At 39.3% G+C, this 17,638-nt stretch overlaps 1 protein-coding gene across 1 annotated transcript; it reads left to right on the forward strand.

Annotated features, from left to right (window-relative positions):
* Positions 1-2,418: 2,418 nt before the first annotated feature.
* Positions 2,419-13,734, forward strand: LOC140244822 (methionine--tRNA ligase, mitochondrial-like). Its single transcript, XM_072324436.1, has 11 exons — positions 2,419-2,611; positions 3,330-3,520; positions 5,556-5,642; positions 6,404-6,532; positions 7,111-7,222; positions 7,807-7,937; positions 9,245-9,351; positions 10,387-10,486; positions 11,334-11,445; positions 12,047-12,262; positions 12,959-13,734. The coding sequence occupies exons 1-11, from the start codon at positions 2,419-2,421 to the stop codon at positions 13,342-13,344; spliced, it is 1,764 nt and encodes a 587-aa protein (XP_072180537.1). The 3' UTR covers positions 13,345-13,734.
* Positions 13,735-17,638: the final 3,904 nt, after the last annotated feature.

Consider the following 17,638-nt stretch of genomic DNA (forward strand, 5'->3'; position numbering starts at 1 on the left):
TGTGAAAATGCATAAATATTACACACATTTCAAAAGATTTATCACGAACACGAAAACCTTGTCTCCCCATACCTCCTACAGACCGGACCCTTCCTTTGTCGATAGATCTGCTCAAAAATGTTCACTAGCTTGTCTACTAGAAACCTTGCCTGATATAGCAACAGCTTAAAATCTATCCAAAGTTTTAGCTTTATAGCCATCTCACTTATGCCTTTAGAGTAGAGAGGTCGTTTTTATTTCCAATACCTTGTCGACATTATTCATCACCCTGCCCTTATTACCAGAAAGCAGGGTTGCTCCAGGGATGTGGGGTCTTCCCACGTCCCTGGTTCACATACCCTAACATCCTTCATAGCATCAGTCTGAAGAAAATAAGTGCATGCTTCTTAGAAGTGTGAGTTCCTCTTTTCCACGATTGCCATCTAAATTCTCTGTTGTGGTCATCATCATCATCATCAGCACCACCACCATCATCATCAACTTTGACATGATGGTTTCGCAGTTTGTTTGTTTGTTTGTTTATGGGTTTTTTGTTTTGTTTTGTTTTGTTTTGGTGTTGTTGTTGTTTTTGTTGTTGTTGTTTTTGTTTTTGTTTTTTGTTTTTGGGGGGTTTTGGGGTTTTTTTTTTTTGTTTTGTTTTTTTGTTTTGTTTTGTTTTGTTTTTTTTTGTTTTTTTTTTGTTTTTTTGTTTTTTTGTTTGTTTGTTTGTTTTTTTTTGGGGGGGGGGTCCTCTTGGGTGTTATGGGTGTTTTTGTTTGTTTGGGTTTTTTTTTTTTTTGTCAACAGGCCCTGGGGGCCGGTAGATCTTGGGTGCGTGCACGGGTGTCCCGAATTAAAGCGAGTCCCATACACGAGAATTTACACGTAATACACATACACTCGACTCGAACGTGTGTGGCATTCCCAGGTCATGAATGGATGCGGGAAGGTAGGTCCATCCAGGGTACTGTTCGGCATTTTCTTTTATTTTAATTGCGTAAAATTTGATACTTTGGCTTTGCACGGTGACAGCATACATCTTAGTGATGCTGTGCCGCTGTTAGTCTGTTGTCTGAAGACAGAGTGATGGTTTATAGCCATATCCATCCGGCTCTCTATCTGCAGGCCTCGGATACCATGGGGCATGACCATGTCCATGTCCAGCGATGGTCCATACATCCGTATACCGTGGCGTGGAGGCCGAAGTTTCCTTAGTCCCAAACATTGTGTTTGATGTTAGTGGATAATCGAGGAATTAGAATAGATGGTATTTACCGAAATGTTAATGCGGTTAAATTACTCTAAACAGCTATTGTCTTCTATCTACGTTAATGTCCATTTGTACGTAGTGCTAGTAAATGTTATTACTGCAGTATTATAAACTTTGATCTCTTGTTTAAAACTGCGATAGTAGTGTATTTAGACTAATAATAAAATTTTAACACTTTCAACGCAGACAGAAAACTAAAATTTAAGTGTTCACGGAAAGTGCATCATAACATTAAGAATAAGATTTATTAAGAAGATTCTTCAATCTAACTCTTGACCAAAAGCTACTCTTTTACAGATGATTTGTAATTATTACAATGTGCAATATTATCAACCGATTGGTATTGTGCCATCTACTCTCGAAGCTCTCCCTGCAGTCGGGTTAGACTGAAACTGTGAAAAAATAGATTTAAATTTAGTCTTTATTTACACCACAGAAGACAGGAAGTAAGATTAAAAAAGTACATATATAAAACTCCTCTGGACATATAGATTTTCTGTCTACAGTCGGGTTTTAAAATGACCGAAATGTCAGGGTTAACAATGATGTAATCATGCATGCCACATTATGTGCCCATATGACAGTCGCACTGTGATTGTGTTAGATTTCTATGATTCCAACATATCCACAAACAACTCTGCTCCAGCTATGTGATACTGAGTGATACATTGTTGCTGAGTATCAAGTTATTTTCTTTCCTGTTTGATATTTTTGTTCTTAATTTTTGTTTTGTTTTATTTTATTTTTTATTTGTTGACATTGCCATTGTGATTCCAATTCATGAATTGTTATGTGCTACAATTGTCTAGGGATAGGGTTTGCTGAAATTTACACATGTTGCTTAAGATGACAAATAGTGTGCATAGTCTCTATTTTCTTTTTAATGCAAGAAGATGATCATAAACTGCAGACTACATGTAGGATCAAGTTCTAGGCTACACATTGCATATTAGATCTAGTTATTATTAATGATGTTGCACTGATGTTGATTAATATTTGTCGGTGTTTCTCTAATGTGATCATAATGTCTGCATTGTATGCAGGTACATTTGAGTGCTATGGTCGGTTCACACTTGAGCTCTGCTATGAATTCTGAGTAGACCAGTTGAGTTCACTACCAAGCATCCACCATTTGACCAAGGGCACTTTTCAGTCAACTGTGGGCCAACATGATAGTGAGGCAGTGTATCAGGAGAGCCCTGCTCCAGCCGCGGTGGTGCTCACCCCATCTTGCTGCACGATGCTTCCAGATGAGTACACCTTTGAGTTGCACAGACAGTGTGCAGAGGGATCACCAGTCTTCAAGTCCCCCAGCAGCCAACAAGCCTTTTTTCACAACTCCAATCTTTTATGTTAATTCAGGTATTTGATAGCAAAAATTAAGATTAATGAGATACAGAATGTCTTGTCCAGAAATGTAAAGAAAGTATGTCATTAGCAAAAATTTCATACTGCAAAAATATTGTGCTTTACAGTAAGTATTATTGTCTGTGTTATACATAACCCTAAGAGAGGAAACTTCTCTTAAGTTTGTTGATGTATCTTCATTTTTTTTTTTTTCAATCAGGAATACCCAAGATCTCAGAAACAGCCAATAACTCTAAAAATCTTTACATCAAATCAGAACTCTGTTACACTGTACATAAAAGTTCAGATCGAAGACATCAGAAAATCAAACAGAAGTCCCTGGATACGCAATTCTGATAGGCTGATACCTGACTGATATCTCATTTTCTTATGTTTTCACGTTGCATCTTTTTATGCAACAGGGCTCCGCAGAACGCTCAATTTCCATTTAGCAGGCCAATGGCACTTTCAGATTGTTCTGCTTTTCTAGAAATTTACCATGCCTTGTTGAGGCCATCCTGGTCGAACAGACAAGGTGAGGTCAGACACAAGGGGTTAAATAGTTCAATTGTTTTGTTAGCTCTAAATATGATTTGTTGATTACACATTAGGAGGATGTTCTTTCTCAGAATTTTAACCAGTAGAAGCAATTAGAAAATTCAGTTGGATTGCATGTTATTTTTCAAATTACAGTCTATTTATTGTTTATATCCACTTCGTATTTCCTCAAAAGTGCCTCACATTGGCCACCTCTACTCTGCATGCCTGGCTGATGCAGCTCACAGGTGGCAAAGGATCATGGGAGAAAGGGACACCATCTTTGCCACAGGAACAGATGAGCATGGCCTGAAGATTCAGCAAGCCGCGCGGCAAGCACGGAAGGAGCCACAAGACTTTTGTGATGAAGTGTCGCAAGAGTTCAAGGTAGGGGCGCAGCACCCTCCTCAATACATGGTAAATCACTCTCACCATAAGATTGAAGAGTAGAAGGTTACAGTTTTCCATTTTCCTGTTCCTTGAATGATGTTGGGAACGTGTTGTTGATGTTTTTCATCTCTTTAGTACCATATTCAGCCACTGTTTGTCAAATGATGGATCATAAAGAGGAATATATGCCACTGACTGAAATGAAACAATTCATCACATATACATGTACAGATAATCAAAGATATCGCAAACTTTTATTGAAGCAATACAGTATGTCCCGAAAAAATTACAACGGGGCCCTCCGCAATGATATCTTTAAGAATAGTGAATCAATCTAAATACAAATTCAGGGTATGAAACTATAACTCATTGCCCACATCTTACAGAAAACCCCATTCGATTTGCTTCAGTGGTCAAAGAGAAATACGGAACTTTGTAGAGGATGTCGGGGAATCTCTTCTGTCCAAGTTCTGTCTATTGTTCACACACAAGATCATCGAAATGCTAAACTCGGAAGAATCTGATTCATGACATGCTTTACAACAATCCACATTTCTCTGTGACCGCTTAACCAAATCGAATGGGGATTTCTGCGAAATAGAGCTAAAATGTTATATTTTAAGACCCTGAAGTAGCATTTGAAAAATTTAATCATATTGGGCATTATCAATGCGAAAATCGTATTGTAATTTTTTTGGGGACATACTGCAGAAAGTCGCCCCAAAAATTACAATCAGACTTTCGAATTGATAACACCTATTATGATCAACCTGTGTACGTGCTACTTCAGAGTCTTAAGGTATAACATCTTCGCTCTATTTTGCAGAAAACCCCATTCAATTTGGTTAAGCGGTCACAGAGAAATGTGGATTGTTGTAAAGCATGTCATGAATCGGATTCTTCCGAGTTTAGCATTTCGATGATCTTGTGTGTGAACAATAGACAGAACTTGGACAGAAGAGATTCCCGATATCCTCTACAAAATTCCGTATTTCTCTTTGACCACTGAAGCAAATCGAATGGGGTTTTCTGTAAGATGTGGGCAATGAGTTATAGTCTCATACCCTGAATTTTTATTAAGATTGATTCACTATTTTCAAAGATATCATTGCGGAAGGCCGCGTTGTAATTTTTTTTGGGACATACTGTAGGATTTGTCTGTTCTTGATAGGTTTTCTCTTTGTTTATGAAACAAGTGTTACAAATGTGAATTCTACATGTGAGTTCCTCAAAATTGTCTTGCACCCATCAGTACTTCTGATGATATTTTGATCTTTGGTGTCTTTATAGCCCCACAATATTATGGGGTGTTCTTTAACCCCCCGCCCCCCCCCCCCCCTTTATGAGAACACCCGAGCAAAATAACAATCCTTCACCAAGGCTAAAGAATGCAAGAATTTTAATGACCTCTCAGTTATATTGTTAAAAGATAATGCTAGTACTATGTTGTCCTGATTTGATATACAAATTTATAATAGACATACTGGACAAGTCATGTTGGGAATTGGTCCAAACTCATAGCATGTTCTTGATACACACAAGCACAATAATTGACTCGTATTGCCATAAATTGTGAAGGCACAAAAATGCATGCATGTGATAATTATACATGATAAGTGGCCCCTTACAGAACTGCTGCCAATTGCTTTGAATCAATATTCAAGGAAGTGTGTATAATCAAATTATTGTTTGGAAAGTGATGGAGAGAGGTACAACCTTATTTTCAATCATTATTGTTTCATTTTCAAATCATGTCTCCCAGCAGAAAGGCTCTATGGCTTGCGAATAAAAAAAAAATCACAAAAATGATGATCACATTATATAAGAGAGCTTTCAAATCTCTGTTAAATTATGTCGCGAACAAAAATTCAATTTTTGGGTGAAATTTCATGCCACAGGGCCTTCTGCCGGGCAGGGGCCAAAATTGATTTTTCAGGCCAAAACTTATCGTGAAATGTTTGCAGTCATGTTTCTTCCCTCTGTCCAAGCAGTTTTTCAAGCTAGCTCTTGCATTCTCTCTTGCATCTTGTAGAGACTCTTCAAGCTGAGCAGCATTGGCTACACTGATTTCATTCGCACCACAGAAGAAAGACATCACACGGCAGTACATCACTTTTGGGTGAGCTCAGCGTAAACTTTTGACATATACCTTCCATAAGGAAGGGTATCATCCTACTGAATGGGCAAAATATTATTTAGACCAATTTTTTTTTTTTTTTTTTTTTTTTTTGGGGGGGGGGTTGAGCTGTCAAATTCTTGCAATGTGAGCTCATTTGAAATTTCTTGTCAAAGTCCCAAAGAACATTGTAAAATTGGAGATTCATTGGTCAAAGGGCATTAAAACAAGAGATCCAAAGCTTGTCTGCATTTTAAATCCAAGCTCATGCCTTTGTCACAGCAGCACAATGTTTTCTTTGTGCAGAGGACAAGTTTATGTATCTGAGTTTCTGGCTTTTTCTTCTCATCATTTAATGTGTGACCATAAGTTACCTACAAGAGCTGTGAGATATTATTCTGTGAAGGGTAAACGTCTAAAAGGAGGCTATGCAGAGATTTGGCTCTAACGTCTACACATTCTTTATTTTGTGAGAATACTGGCCTTCGTGTGTTTACACAATGTGCATTCTCCATAAGGAATGTTAGAAGGTCACAATAAAGCAACCTTCAAGGATTTAGACTGCTTATCCCTAATGTTTAGAAGGTTATTTTCAAGCTTTTTTCCTCTCCTGTCAAATACAACAGCTTTCACGTTCAAAATGTATGCTGAACATCAAACGTGTGCATTCCGCATCTTCAGAAGAAGAGAAAGATTCCTGTCTCTCCTCAGTACTGTTTACTTATGCTCCGTACATTCCTTTCTTTCTCGATCTTTTCTTGTAGAACACTCTGGTGGACAAAGGTTTCATCTACAAGGGAGAATACGAGGGATGGTACTCTGTCACAGACGAAAGCTTCTTGACCAATGGCCAGATACAAGAGATAGATCGAGGAGATGGAAGTACTATTAAGGTACTGGATATAAACCTTGATTCAGGAGACTGCAGATAAATGTGTGCAATTAAACACAACAAGACCATGCAGAAATTTGTGTATGTCCATTATTGGCCTACACACTTAAGGTCAGATGAAGTCATTCTGTGTGAAATGTTCTTCTACATCTGATTTTGCAGACACATCTGCCTGTCGTGTAAACAAGATATGAGATACGAGATACAAGATATTTATCTCGCACATCAAGGTATCCTACAGTGCAGCACTGGTCAATTGGAGTGCCTTTCATAGATGATTGAACAAATTTGGATTATTTGAACCCCCCCCCCCCCCCCGTTCCATTTCCATCTCAGAGTAGAAGTTTGATGCATAACAATTCATAACAAAAGTGAAGCTGAGCTGAAATCAATGGTTCTGCTTTACAATTAGTTTGTCTCTGATGATACATGTTGTATACCTTGTTTGGTTTTTTCTATCCCATTCATTTTCTCATGAAAAGCTAAATATAACTGGTGTTTTTCTTGAATACCCTTTCTGGGGGATTCAGCCGTGGATGATAATCAACAAAGAGTGCCTGCTGATATTCTTTTTCCCAGGTCTCGGTGGAGAGTGGCAGTGTTGTTGAGTGGACGAGTGAGGTGAACTACATGTTTCGGCTGAGTGCATTCAAGGACAAGCTTCTGAGGTGGCTTGAGACTAATCCACAAGGTGGGATTAAAGGTGCTGTGTTTTACAGATAATGGTCAGTGTAAAGTGTCTATTTGTCCTTTTTTTAATGTATATGAATGTCTAAAAAAACCAAAAAAAAAACACAGGGGTTGGGGTGAGACAAACAGTCAATGGTAGGAGGAAGCAAAGCAACATGCTTTGAACCTAGTTTGCAGGCACAAACCCTTGTTGGTCGTAAAGGAGTTTGCACCAAGACTACTACATGCACTACTGGCACTGTCCCATACAATGTAGGCCCTGTATTGCAGCCTCTCCCAACAATGGGATTATAATATAATTGTTAAACAAACTTTGCAAACACAAACAGTTACGCCATTTTTTTTTTTCAATTTGTTATCAGAATATGTGCAAGACTCTAGGCTCAAAACTCATGATAGATAAAGGCACAGTTTTTTGGTAGGGTTAGAGTAGGTAGATAATAGTTATTCATAGCTATTGCCGAAGGAAGTTTAGATTTTAGAAGGAACTTGAAATATGGTGGTTGGGGGGGGGGGGGGGGGGGTTCTGTATGATGTTATGTCATTGTAATAATCTATTGTGTATTCCCCCTTTGCTCTGAGCAGCTGTGCAGCCGGCCAAATTCCATGCCATCGTCACTCACTGGCTTGAAGAAGGCATCCAAGATCTCTCCGTGTCACGGCAGAGGGATCGCCTACCATGGGGTATCCCTGTCCCTGGAGACCCATCACAGACTGTAAGTTATACCATGTTTTGGATAGGATTATGGTATGATCATGACCACTGACAATATTCTGCATGCTAGTAGTCCAGGCGCAGCGACCCAGAAAAAATGACTTCGTTCAACCCACCCCGCAGAAAAGGTTTGACTGCATGGGGTGGTCGGTTGGACCCTCTGGAACACCCCTAGGTAGTATGTGATATCAAATTGTGGTATCAATGAAATTTTACAGGCCATTTTAGTTGCGACATGACCATATTCTTCGAGGAAGCGTCTGCGCACACTAAGACTACTACACATACTACTAGCACTGCAGCAGGCGCCAATGCCAGTGGTGCGTGTTATAGTCTTAGCGTACAAAGACTTTTTCGGCGACAAACATCGGTTTTTGCCTGCAAACTGACTTTTCACCCTAAGCTGGGATCGGTGTAGTGTAGTTTCCAGACGTTTTTATTTCGTCTTTATTTCTCCGAGTTAAAGCAAGCCAAGTGAGAGTGCATACCCAGCGATTGTGACGCCCGAACCGTTTTTTTGTGGCAATCATTGAGCATGCACCCTCACTCGGCTTAGCGGAATACAGCGGGCTTCTGCACAACACACAAGCTGTAACTCAGAGAAATAAAGGCGAAATAAAAACAGCTAGAAATTAAGACTAGGGTTGGTAACGTTAGGTTGAACGAACTCCTTAATTAAGCCTCTTACAGGAATTAGCGCCTTGACTATAGGATGATTTTGAAGAAAAAAAAATAAGAAAAAGAAATGATGCAACTACACACGTGGAGAATCATGGAATCTTTTCTCATCTTACAACAAAAGCAAGTTTTAACAATGCCCTTTCTCCCACCCCCCAAAAAATAAAAAAGAAAAAGGAGAACAACTCCGTCATGAGTATTTGCCAAAGTATTGTGGTCATAATGAAGAAGCCCATCAAGAAATATTCAACGCCAAATAAATAAAAAATAATAATAAATAAATATATAAATAATAAGTTATCCTGTGTTGCATCAGTTCAGATCGTGCATATGCCCTTGTAGGTCATCTGCGTAATGTTTTCATGCTGCAGTTGTAAGCTTCATCTTCCAAGATTTCTTTTACAACAGGACATTGACAATGCCCAGTGCCATTTGATTCTGCTGTTAACCCGTTGAGGACGGGCTGATTTAGCTACGACAGTACAACACGCATTTCCCATAGACACCTGCCCGAATACACACGCGACTCGTCCTCAAAAGGGTTAATAAAAAAGATGATGTCCCAAGGAACCACTCTATAAACAGGGAATTGAAAGCTGTAAGTGCCAACTTTTTTTTCACTCTTGACAGATTTACGTGTGGCTGGACGCACTGGTCAACTACTTGACGGTCAGTGGATACCCTGAGAAGAAGCGACTGTGGCCTCCTACCCACATTGTTGGAAAGGACATCCTCAAGTAAGGGGTCAGATCTTAAAGGGATGGTACAGTTTTGGTTGAGACCTAATTTCAGGTTTCTATTATTTTTTTGTGAGATAAGGAGAAACCTCCTAATATGAAAGAGCATTTACTTCTATGAGGAATTTAACGTTTATATGATGAAAATCGGTTTTGACATGGCTGAGATATCAAAAAACGAACTATTCTAATAAAGTGTGGGACCCACACTTTATTATGATCGCTTTGTTTTACTTTGTTTTTGGATTGTTCGTATCCGGGCAATTACCCCCGGAGGGCAATTACCCCCCGGCCAAATACTGGTTAGTGGTAAGGTGAGAGTAAAGATTAGGGTTAGGGTTAGGTTTAGGGTTAGGAGTTTGGGTTAGTGTTAGGGCTAGGTTCAGGATTAGGATTAGGATTAGGGCCAGGGGAAGGGTGCGGGGTAATTGCCCAGGGGGTAATTGCCCTAGACGTTTCAGTCATTCCAAACCCGATTTTCATCAAATAAACTTTGGCTCTGTACTACATGTATATCATAAGTGCTTTCTTGGTATCTCGCAAAAAGTTAAAAGCCCAATCCTCATCTCCACCAATACTGTACCATCCTTTTAAGCCTTTCGCATCCAAATAATGCTGATTCCCCATTGGTTTTCACACAGTACATACTTAGGCAGTAAGTGAATGATATCTTCAGGCAATTTACTGGTTCTGTGGACTGATGATATGAAGTGGATCTAGATAGAGGAAGTAATATGCCATCAGCAAGAAACAAAATGGGAAATCAACTTGGTTTACCCAAAACACATATTTCAGGTCTACTGGGAAACTGATCTGTTTTGTAACACAGTCTTGTTTATGATGTGAATTGTGTGTGGGTGAGCCAAAGCTGGTCACCTTCAAATATCTTGGCCATTATTTTGGTTTAATGCTTAATTTTATCAGAGTTTTGCAATTCCAAATCAATTCCTATTATATTTTACCTACTGCATATATCCAAAAAAGAATTCCTCCTACATGTTACAATTTTTGCAATATCACTCGTTTTTCCTGAAGATTCCATGCCATTTATTGGCCAGCGTTCCTGATGGCAGCAGACATATCACCACCGGCAACCGTTGTCTGCCACTCCCATTGGACAAGGGATAACTTCAAGGTGAAATCCTCCGCTTATTTCCACCCCTAGATTGATTTCCTGAAATCAATCCCTAGAAGATCATCTCTACCTTCTTCCCCCTTTCAATTTTAACCGTTGAGGACAGACTGATTTTGCTACAACATGCATTTCCCATAGACATCTACCCGAGTATATATACCGGGACTTGTCCTTAACGGGTTGATAGTACATATGAACCACCTCTTTTTTTTTTTTCTTTCTTTTTTTTTTACAAAGTCTCAGATTCCTGGCTTTACAATGCTTTTTGAGATTAAATATTTTGCTGTGAAGCTGCAGTGATTTCAATTCATGTGTGTTGCATAATAATTTGACATTAGACTTCTAATCTTGAAACGAGCATTTTCAATGATGAGCAAAAAACAAAAAACAAAAAAAAAAATGTTTAAAAAAGAGAAAACAAAAGTACTTTTTGATATCAAATACAAAAATGTCGTTTTGATTGTATGGTATGTCTGGTATGGAGAAGAAAATTGTCTTTGTACTGTAATCTTAGTGATGCATTTTTATTACAAAGGTAACTTTGCACATCATTTTCATCTTTTCTTTCTTGCCCATGATGAAGCAGATTTCCCAGTCATGTTCACACCTCTTACCATATAGTGAGAATGAATTGATTTCTATGATAATGAATTGTCAGATGGAACAAAAAAATAGCTATTGTTAGAGGATTCATTCATATTTTAAATTGTAACATTTCCTACTGTAGACATGTTTCATAATTCATGAGACCCTTATAACTTGCTGTTTCTGTCTTTTGTTATCTTCATCCTCCTTCTTATTCCCCTTATGTTTCTCATTTTTCTTTCTCTTTCTTTTTTTGACACAGATGTCCAAGAGCAAAGGGAATGTCATCAACCCTTTTGACAGACTTGCCCACTACACAGCAGATGGCCTGCGCTACTTCCTGTTGCGAGAGGGCGTCCTTCACTCCGATGGAGGTGGTTCATCCAAAATCTCATACATGATAATATGTTACTTTAAGTGTAGAAATGTCATTTTGGAACTTGCAAGAAAAAAATGAAATAACGGAAACTCATGCTGTGCACATGGATTACAAATTTTCAGTAGTGTTGACATTTATTTTTGAGATTTAATGAACATTTCCAGTGGCATGTAGTTGTTTTATTTTTTTTTTTCCAGTATAAGATATGCAGTGAAATATAGAGGGGCCAATTTGATGATGACATGGTGATAACTTCAGTGATCTTTATAGGAAGTATCTAGATATCTCATTGGCCAATTGCATTGAAGTCACCATGCCGCCATTTTACTACGCACATCTCCATACACTTGTGCGTGTAGCATGATCTTGGTGACAGTCTCCACAGGAAAATGCGTGCAAGTCCCCATAGAGTCTGCCTGGTAAGATGGCGGCATGGCAGCTTCAATCATTTGTACAGCATGAATGGGCCCATGAGATATCCAGATAGTTCTGTAGAAGTCAGTGACTAACTACAACCAGATTCCTCCAGGACTTGATTGGTTTATCCTACATTGAGATACAAGGTTAAGAATTTGCTTCCTCTTGTGCATCTCCAGACTATTCAGACACAAAAGTATCAGCGCTACTCAACGCTGAACTGGCAGACACCTTTGGCAACCTCCTCTCCAGGGTGGCAGCCCCGACACTGAACCCACAGCAAGTCTTCCCCCTGCTGGATGCCAACCTCTTCCCCAGCCGGCCGGGTGCTTCTCCAACAGCAAGGAGTGTGGATGAAGATTACTTGCTGGTCAATTCACTGCACAGATTGCCGGGTAGGATGCAAGTCAAAGACACTTCTATCATTTTTTATTTTTTACATTGTGCCTGGTTAACACCACTTAATAACCTTGCTGATCACTTGGGATGAACAGCATGGATGATGCATGTGATAGGGAGGGACAACTTCATCTGTATAACATGCTGCTCTCTGCGAGAAGAGACGGGGTATCTTTTATATACACACATTGTGACTCCCAACGCATGGGAGTGCTGCTTTATGTACAGTGAAAGGGACAGAGTGTTTCTTTTCTATTTAAATCAGATTTGATAAAATGGTAAATAACAACAATGCCCACCTGGTTTCACTGAGGCCTATTATGATTATAAAGTGCAGATCATAGGCAACCAGTATCATAAGACATGGTTATTTAACCCTGTATAAGGCCAGGGGTAGAGTAGGGTGTCTCCAGCACCCCCCCCCCCCCCCTCCAGAACTTCTCGTACTGCCTCACAGTGTTCAGAAATTTGAGCTACCGCATCTGTTTTTGTCTCGCCTGAATTGACAGATGATTAACCCGTTGAGGACGGGTTAATTTTGCTACAACACACATTTGCCATAGACCCCTGCTGGAGTATACTCGGGACTCGTCCTCAAATGGTTAGATGTAGACAACATTGTTGTAGCTTACTGACAGTAATGTAGACAGCTGTCTTTATTTCTACCTGCATTTTGTTCACATCACTTTCAGAAATCGTGGCTGAAAACTACAACCAGTTCCTGTTCTACCGGGGACTGGAGGAAATTATGACTTGCCTTCGCATGGCCAATGCCTTCGTCCAGCGCCACGAGCCGTGGAACCTGGCCAAGAATCCCGTCGACCGCCCCTGGCTGGACTCAGTCATCCACATCACCATGGAAACGCTGCGAGTGTGCGGCATCCTGGCCCAGCCCGTGGTGCCCCGGCTGACGGACCGACTGCTGACGAAGATGGGCGTAGCTGAGGGGGAGAGGGGGTGGAAAGACTTGAAGTGCTTTGAAGCCCTGTCTGGTGAGAGCAAGGGTTGTGGAGGGAGGCAACTCAGTGGAGACTCTAGTGTGCTCTTCTCCAGACTCAAGACAGAGTCAAGAAGATAGCGCCGGTTCCAGATTTATTCATTTGATGTGAACGAGGCCACCGAGATGTCCACAATCTTGGTGCAAGTGGGAGTGAAGTTGCCAAAAAAGTCGCCTAAGTTTTCTGCAATCTTATGAAGGTTATCAAAGAACTCTAGGTGATTGGGCAGGATCTGCATACGATAAATGATAACGTACCTGCAGTGAAACCGAGGAGCAGCCATGCATTGGTTTGCCTGATATTTTGTGATAGCAGCCATCACTTAGTTGCAGGAAAATATCCAGAGAATTATTATCATATGATAGCTGTGGATGTGTGTGATTATGATAATAGTATTGATAAAGAAATGTTATTGCTGATGTCATGGTACTTTGCCTTTTCACCACATTTATGGTACCCCCACAACATGTCACATAAAATGATTATGATTTCAATTATCAAAACCAGATAGAGGGACGAGCACTTTATAGGATGGGAAAGGGATCACATCTGTAGCATTTTCTTCCCAAAAATGTACTTTTTCAGCCCTCGGAATACTGTAGTGCTATTTGCCAGGTTATCATCCCAGCTGTGTATGCAAAGTTAGCCTCATGCAACAAAATGCAGGCTGGCACAATTATATCGTCGCTGGGGCGACAAGACCTCGTATCTCAAAAATGTCAAATGTTCAGGAGAGCCAAAAAACATGGCGGCCAAAGCACTATACTGAATGGGATAGCCGTTCCTTTGACATGCCGTGGTGGCTTCATTTTTGGGGTAAGACAGCTGGGATTTGGACAGGACATCACTTAACCGATTATTTGACCACTAATGCAAAAAAGTCATTTTCACCAAAATTTGAGATACAAGGTTTTGTCACCCCAGCAATGAATTATGTTTCTGACTGTATGACAGTTTTGTGCAATTCATTATGTGAGAAATATTAACCTGAATATTTCTAGGTTCTGGTTCTTCAGTGGTGATGATGATGAGTGCTCTTTATTCTGCATTTATGATAGAATTATAATAGCAGACACAATGGTATTCTTTGTAGCTGAGAGCGGTATTCCTCTAATACAGATTTCACTAAATTCAGTGATTGGTTAGAACTACCTCTGTAAATAGAACCAGATATGGAGGAGGAGGATGCATTTTGTTGCCTGTGAGCAGTCTCCCTTGTTAAACAAGGGACTGCTTGATTTTTTTTTTTTCATTAAAAAAGATTTATACATTTTGCATTTATGTAGAAATTCCTTTGTGATACATGTAATGTTTTATATACACTTTGGCCAATGCACTGGGACTTGATATACAGAGAATATGTTATTGCTACGAAATATTTATCCCCTGATCATTTATTGCAAAACTTTTTGTTTTTTTCTGTGGTGGCCATTTTGAAATTCAGAAAGGTGGCTTAAGATGTACTCAGATTAAAAAACAAAAACAAAAACAAAAGAAAAAAAATGGTGATCAGATTTCAGTAACCAGAAATGTTTTATCAGATGATCAGAGTTAGCATCATAAGCAACAAATAATTTGATTTCATAAATCCTTCTGATTTACCAGTAAAGCTTTGATACAGAGTGTATGAGTATTGACAAGCTTGTGCAGCTTGTTGAAGTGTGGCTAGTCCATCAAGTACGCTGCGACACATTGCCAATTTTATTTGTGCAGTGCATATTAAGGGAACTGCTTGGAAGAAGCTCAGTTTCTCTCAAAATGCATTTCACCGTAACGCTTGTACCAGAGCCTCCCAAGCCTTTCCGCCTTCCCGTTCTCTGGCACAGGTGTACCTGAATGACGATATGATTATGGTGCTTCTTGAATTAACTTATTTTACATGCCAGATGGTGTGTATAGATGTAAAGTTTGGGTATCTTGGCTATTTGGAGCCGACCTACAGGTGTTTCCTGGAAGATAAAACCAGTGTCTTGCTCCTCCACTCACTTGAAGTGATTGAACTAAAAATGTTATATGATGCTAACTTTAGCATGAAAATTTGTGTGGACATGTGACCACTTTGAGAAATTTTCTGGCTCTAAGAGCACATATGCAATGGTGGTTGTTTTCAAATAGAAGTTTAATGTGTCATTTTGTACATGGCCCACACTTTTTGTCATTGTTTGTTTGTTTGTTTGTTTGTTTGTTTTTATTGGAGGGGGGTTGTAGTCATTTGTGGTCGGACAAGAACAAAGACAAATGATTAATTCTTTGGTGGGAATGGAGCAGAGTTATCTCATGTTTCCTTTCCAAGATGCTCATTTTGGGTTAGCCCAGGCTCGCTCGCTTCAGAGGTTGACTTTTTCATTATTTGCATCCAGATACAACACGATTTGTAAAGCCGTTCAAAATGAAAAAGGGGGATTCATGACCATTTTACTATGTAATCACAAGAATCTTCAGACCAGCTGTGCCTGATATCAGTTTGTGAGAAGCTGTCCACAGAGATAAGAGAAGTGTTACATTCTTGGTGTGTGCTGCCCTGTGAGAAGTACAATTGAAGTGCCCCCTACGGGCAGAAATTAGTATTGGTGGATGAAGAAAACTGTCTTCAAAATGTCAGGTGTGTGTAATATTTAAACAGAAAAATGTGCGGAGTACAGCTAATAGTTATGTGCCAATAGAATTGTATACAAGAGGTTGCACAACATATACATGTATTTCCAAAGTACAGGACTCTAACTATTGCTATGGAACAACATGATGGTGAGCACCAGTCAGTCTGAATGATTATTATAATAATGATAATGATGATAATAATAATAATGACCTCTTATACATAAAGTGCTGAAGTCCATCAAAATCCATATGCATTTTAATGCAAGAGGGTGCTTAGTTATGGTGTGCCCTCAGGATTGTACAGTGTATTAACCTCAGAAATGCCAACTTTTTTTCTTCTTTTTTTTTTTTGCAGCATTTTGTACTATTTGTTACTAAATGTACTCATGCATACATGGAAAATGCTTTTTCCCCCCAATTATATTACTTCACATATCTATTGCAGGAAAGGGGAAAATAAAGTTCTCCCCAAAATATATGCCTTTTCAGCCCTCCGAATACTGCAATTGCTTTTTTAAGGGAGGCATCCCCTCGTACTGTTCATGCCTGACAAAGATCAAAAGGAATGCTTTTCTTTCCCACTGATCGATACATTGGCTAAAACACTTTCTTTGCCGTTTGACCCAAATATATGGAAACCAACTGTCAATGAGAAAAGATTATTTAACCCCCCTGATCCCCAATGTGTCAGTTACTGCCCTACTGTTGGACTGAGGCAATCTTGCATTGGAATGGGCCATAACTGATACCGTAAGTCATAGGAAGGTCAAGTTTTTGAAGATGAGCATATTGCTAATGAAAGAGCTTGTGAAATTATATCTACATCCATGGACACATAAAGCATTCATGTGAATTGCAATATTTTTCTTATTCCTACAATGTAGTGTACTTCGTTTTGTATCTGGAGGATAAAACAAGTACAGTAGATACAGGTACATTGTACATGTAATACAACCAGTTGACAGTGGAAGTGTTTCATGATTGCATGCATGGATATATTGCATCTTACAGATTTTTTGTTTTTTTTAAACGTCTACATGTCACAATAAAGGACCTCTCTCAAACCATAATAATTCGCTAGTAGGAAGGCAAAAGATTGTATATCTACCCTAGAAAGATCTAAAGTCTTATTCAATGTGCTCTGTGCAGTGTAAAATTGATTACCCTGAGTCTGCAAGATCCCTTTAAGGGGTTATTTGATAATCCCTTCCAACCTGTTGTTTCAGACAGTTTTATGCTTTGAAAACACACACGCACACACACACACACACACACACACACACACACACACACACACACACACACACACACACACGCACACACACAACATACAATGAGAAGTGAGGAATTGCCCTTTGCTTGACATCTGACCTGTGACCTCAAAGCCTGTGTCATCCAAGGGCAGCATTCCTGAGGTAAGAGCTTTCTCTCTCAGAAATTTCTGTTGAGAACATCTTTTTTTTTCTACCAATACATTGTATATTATATGCATTCATAGTTGAAAATTTTTTCTCATAAAGTCTATTACAAACTAGGAATCTCCTTTTATCTGGCAGGTTTTTGTTATAATTATTTGATCTTTGCACTGTTACATGTGTGAGGATTAAGAGCATCATAGCCTAGTGGAATTAAATATTTTTGAATTTCTGTGTGCTTTATCATACTGACTGAGTATATTGTGCCAATATTGGGCTATCTCTTATAAGTTTGCCCCCCCCCCCCAAAAAAAAAAAAAAAGAAAAGAAAAAGAAGTAAAATAGTACTTATTAGCTCTGA

The sequence above is a fragment of the Diadema setosum genome, chromosome 21, assembly GCF_964275005.1.
Source record: "Diadema setosum chromosome 21, eeDiaSeto1, whole genome shotgun sequence".
NCBI lineage: Eukaryota > Metazoa > Echinodermata > Echinoidea > Diadematoida > Diadematidae > Diadema > Diadema setosum.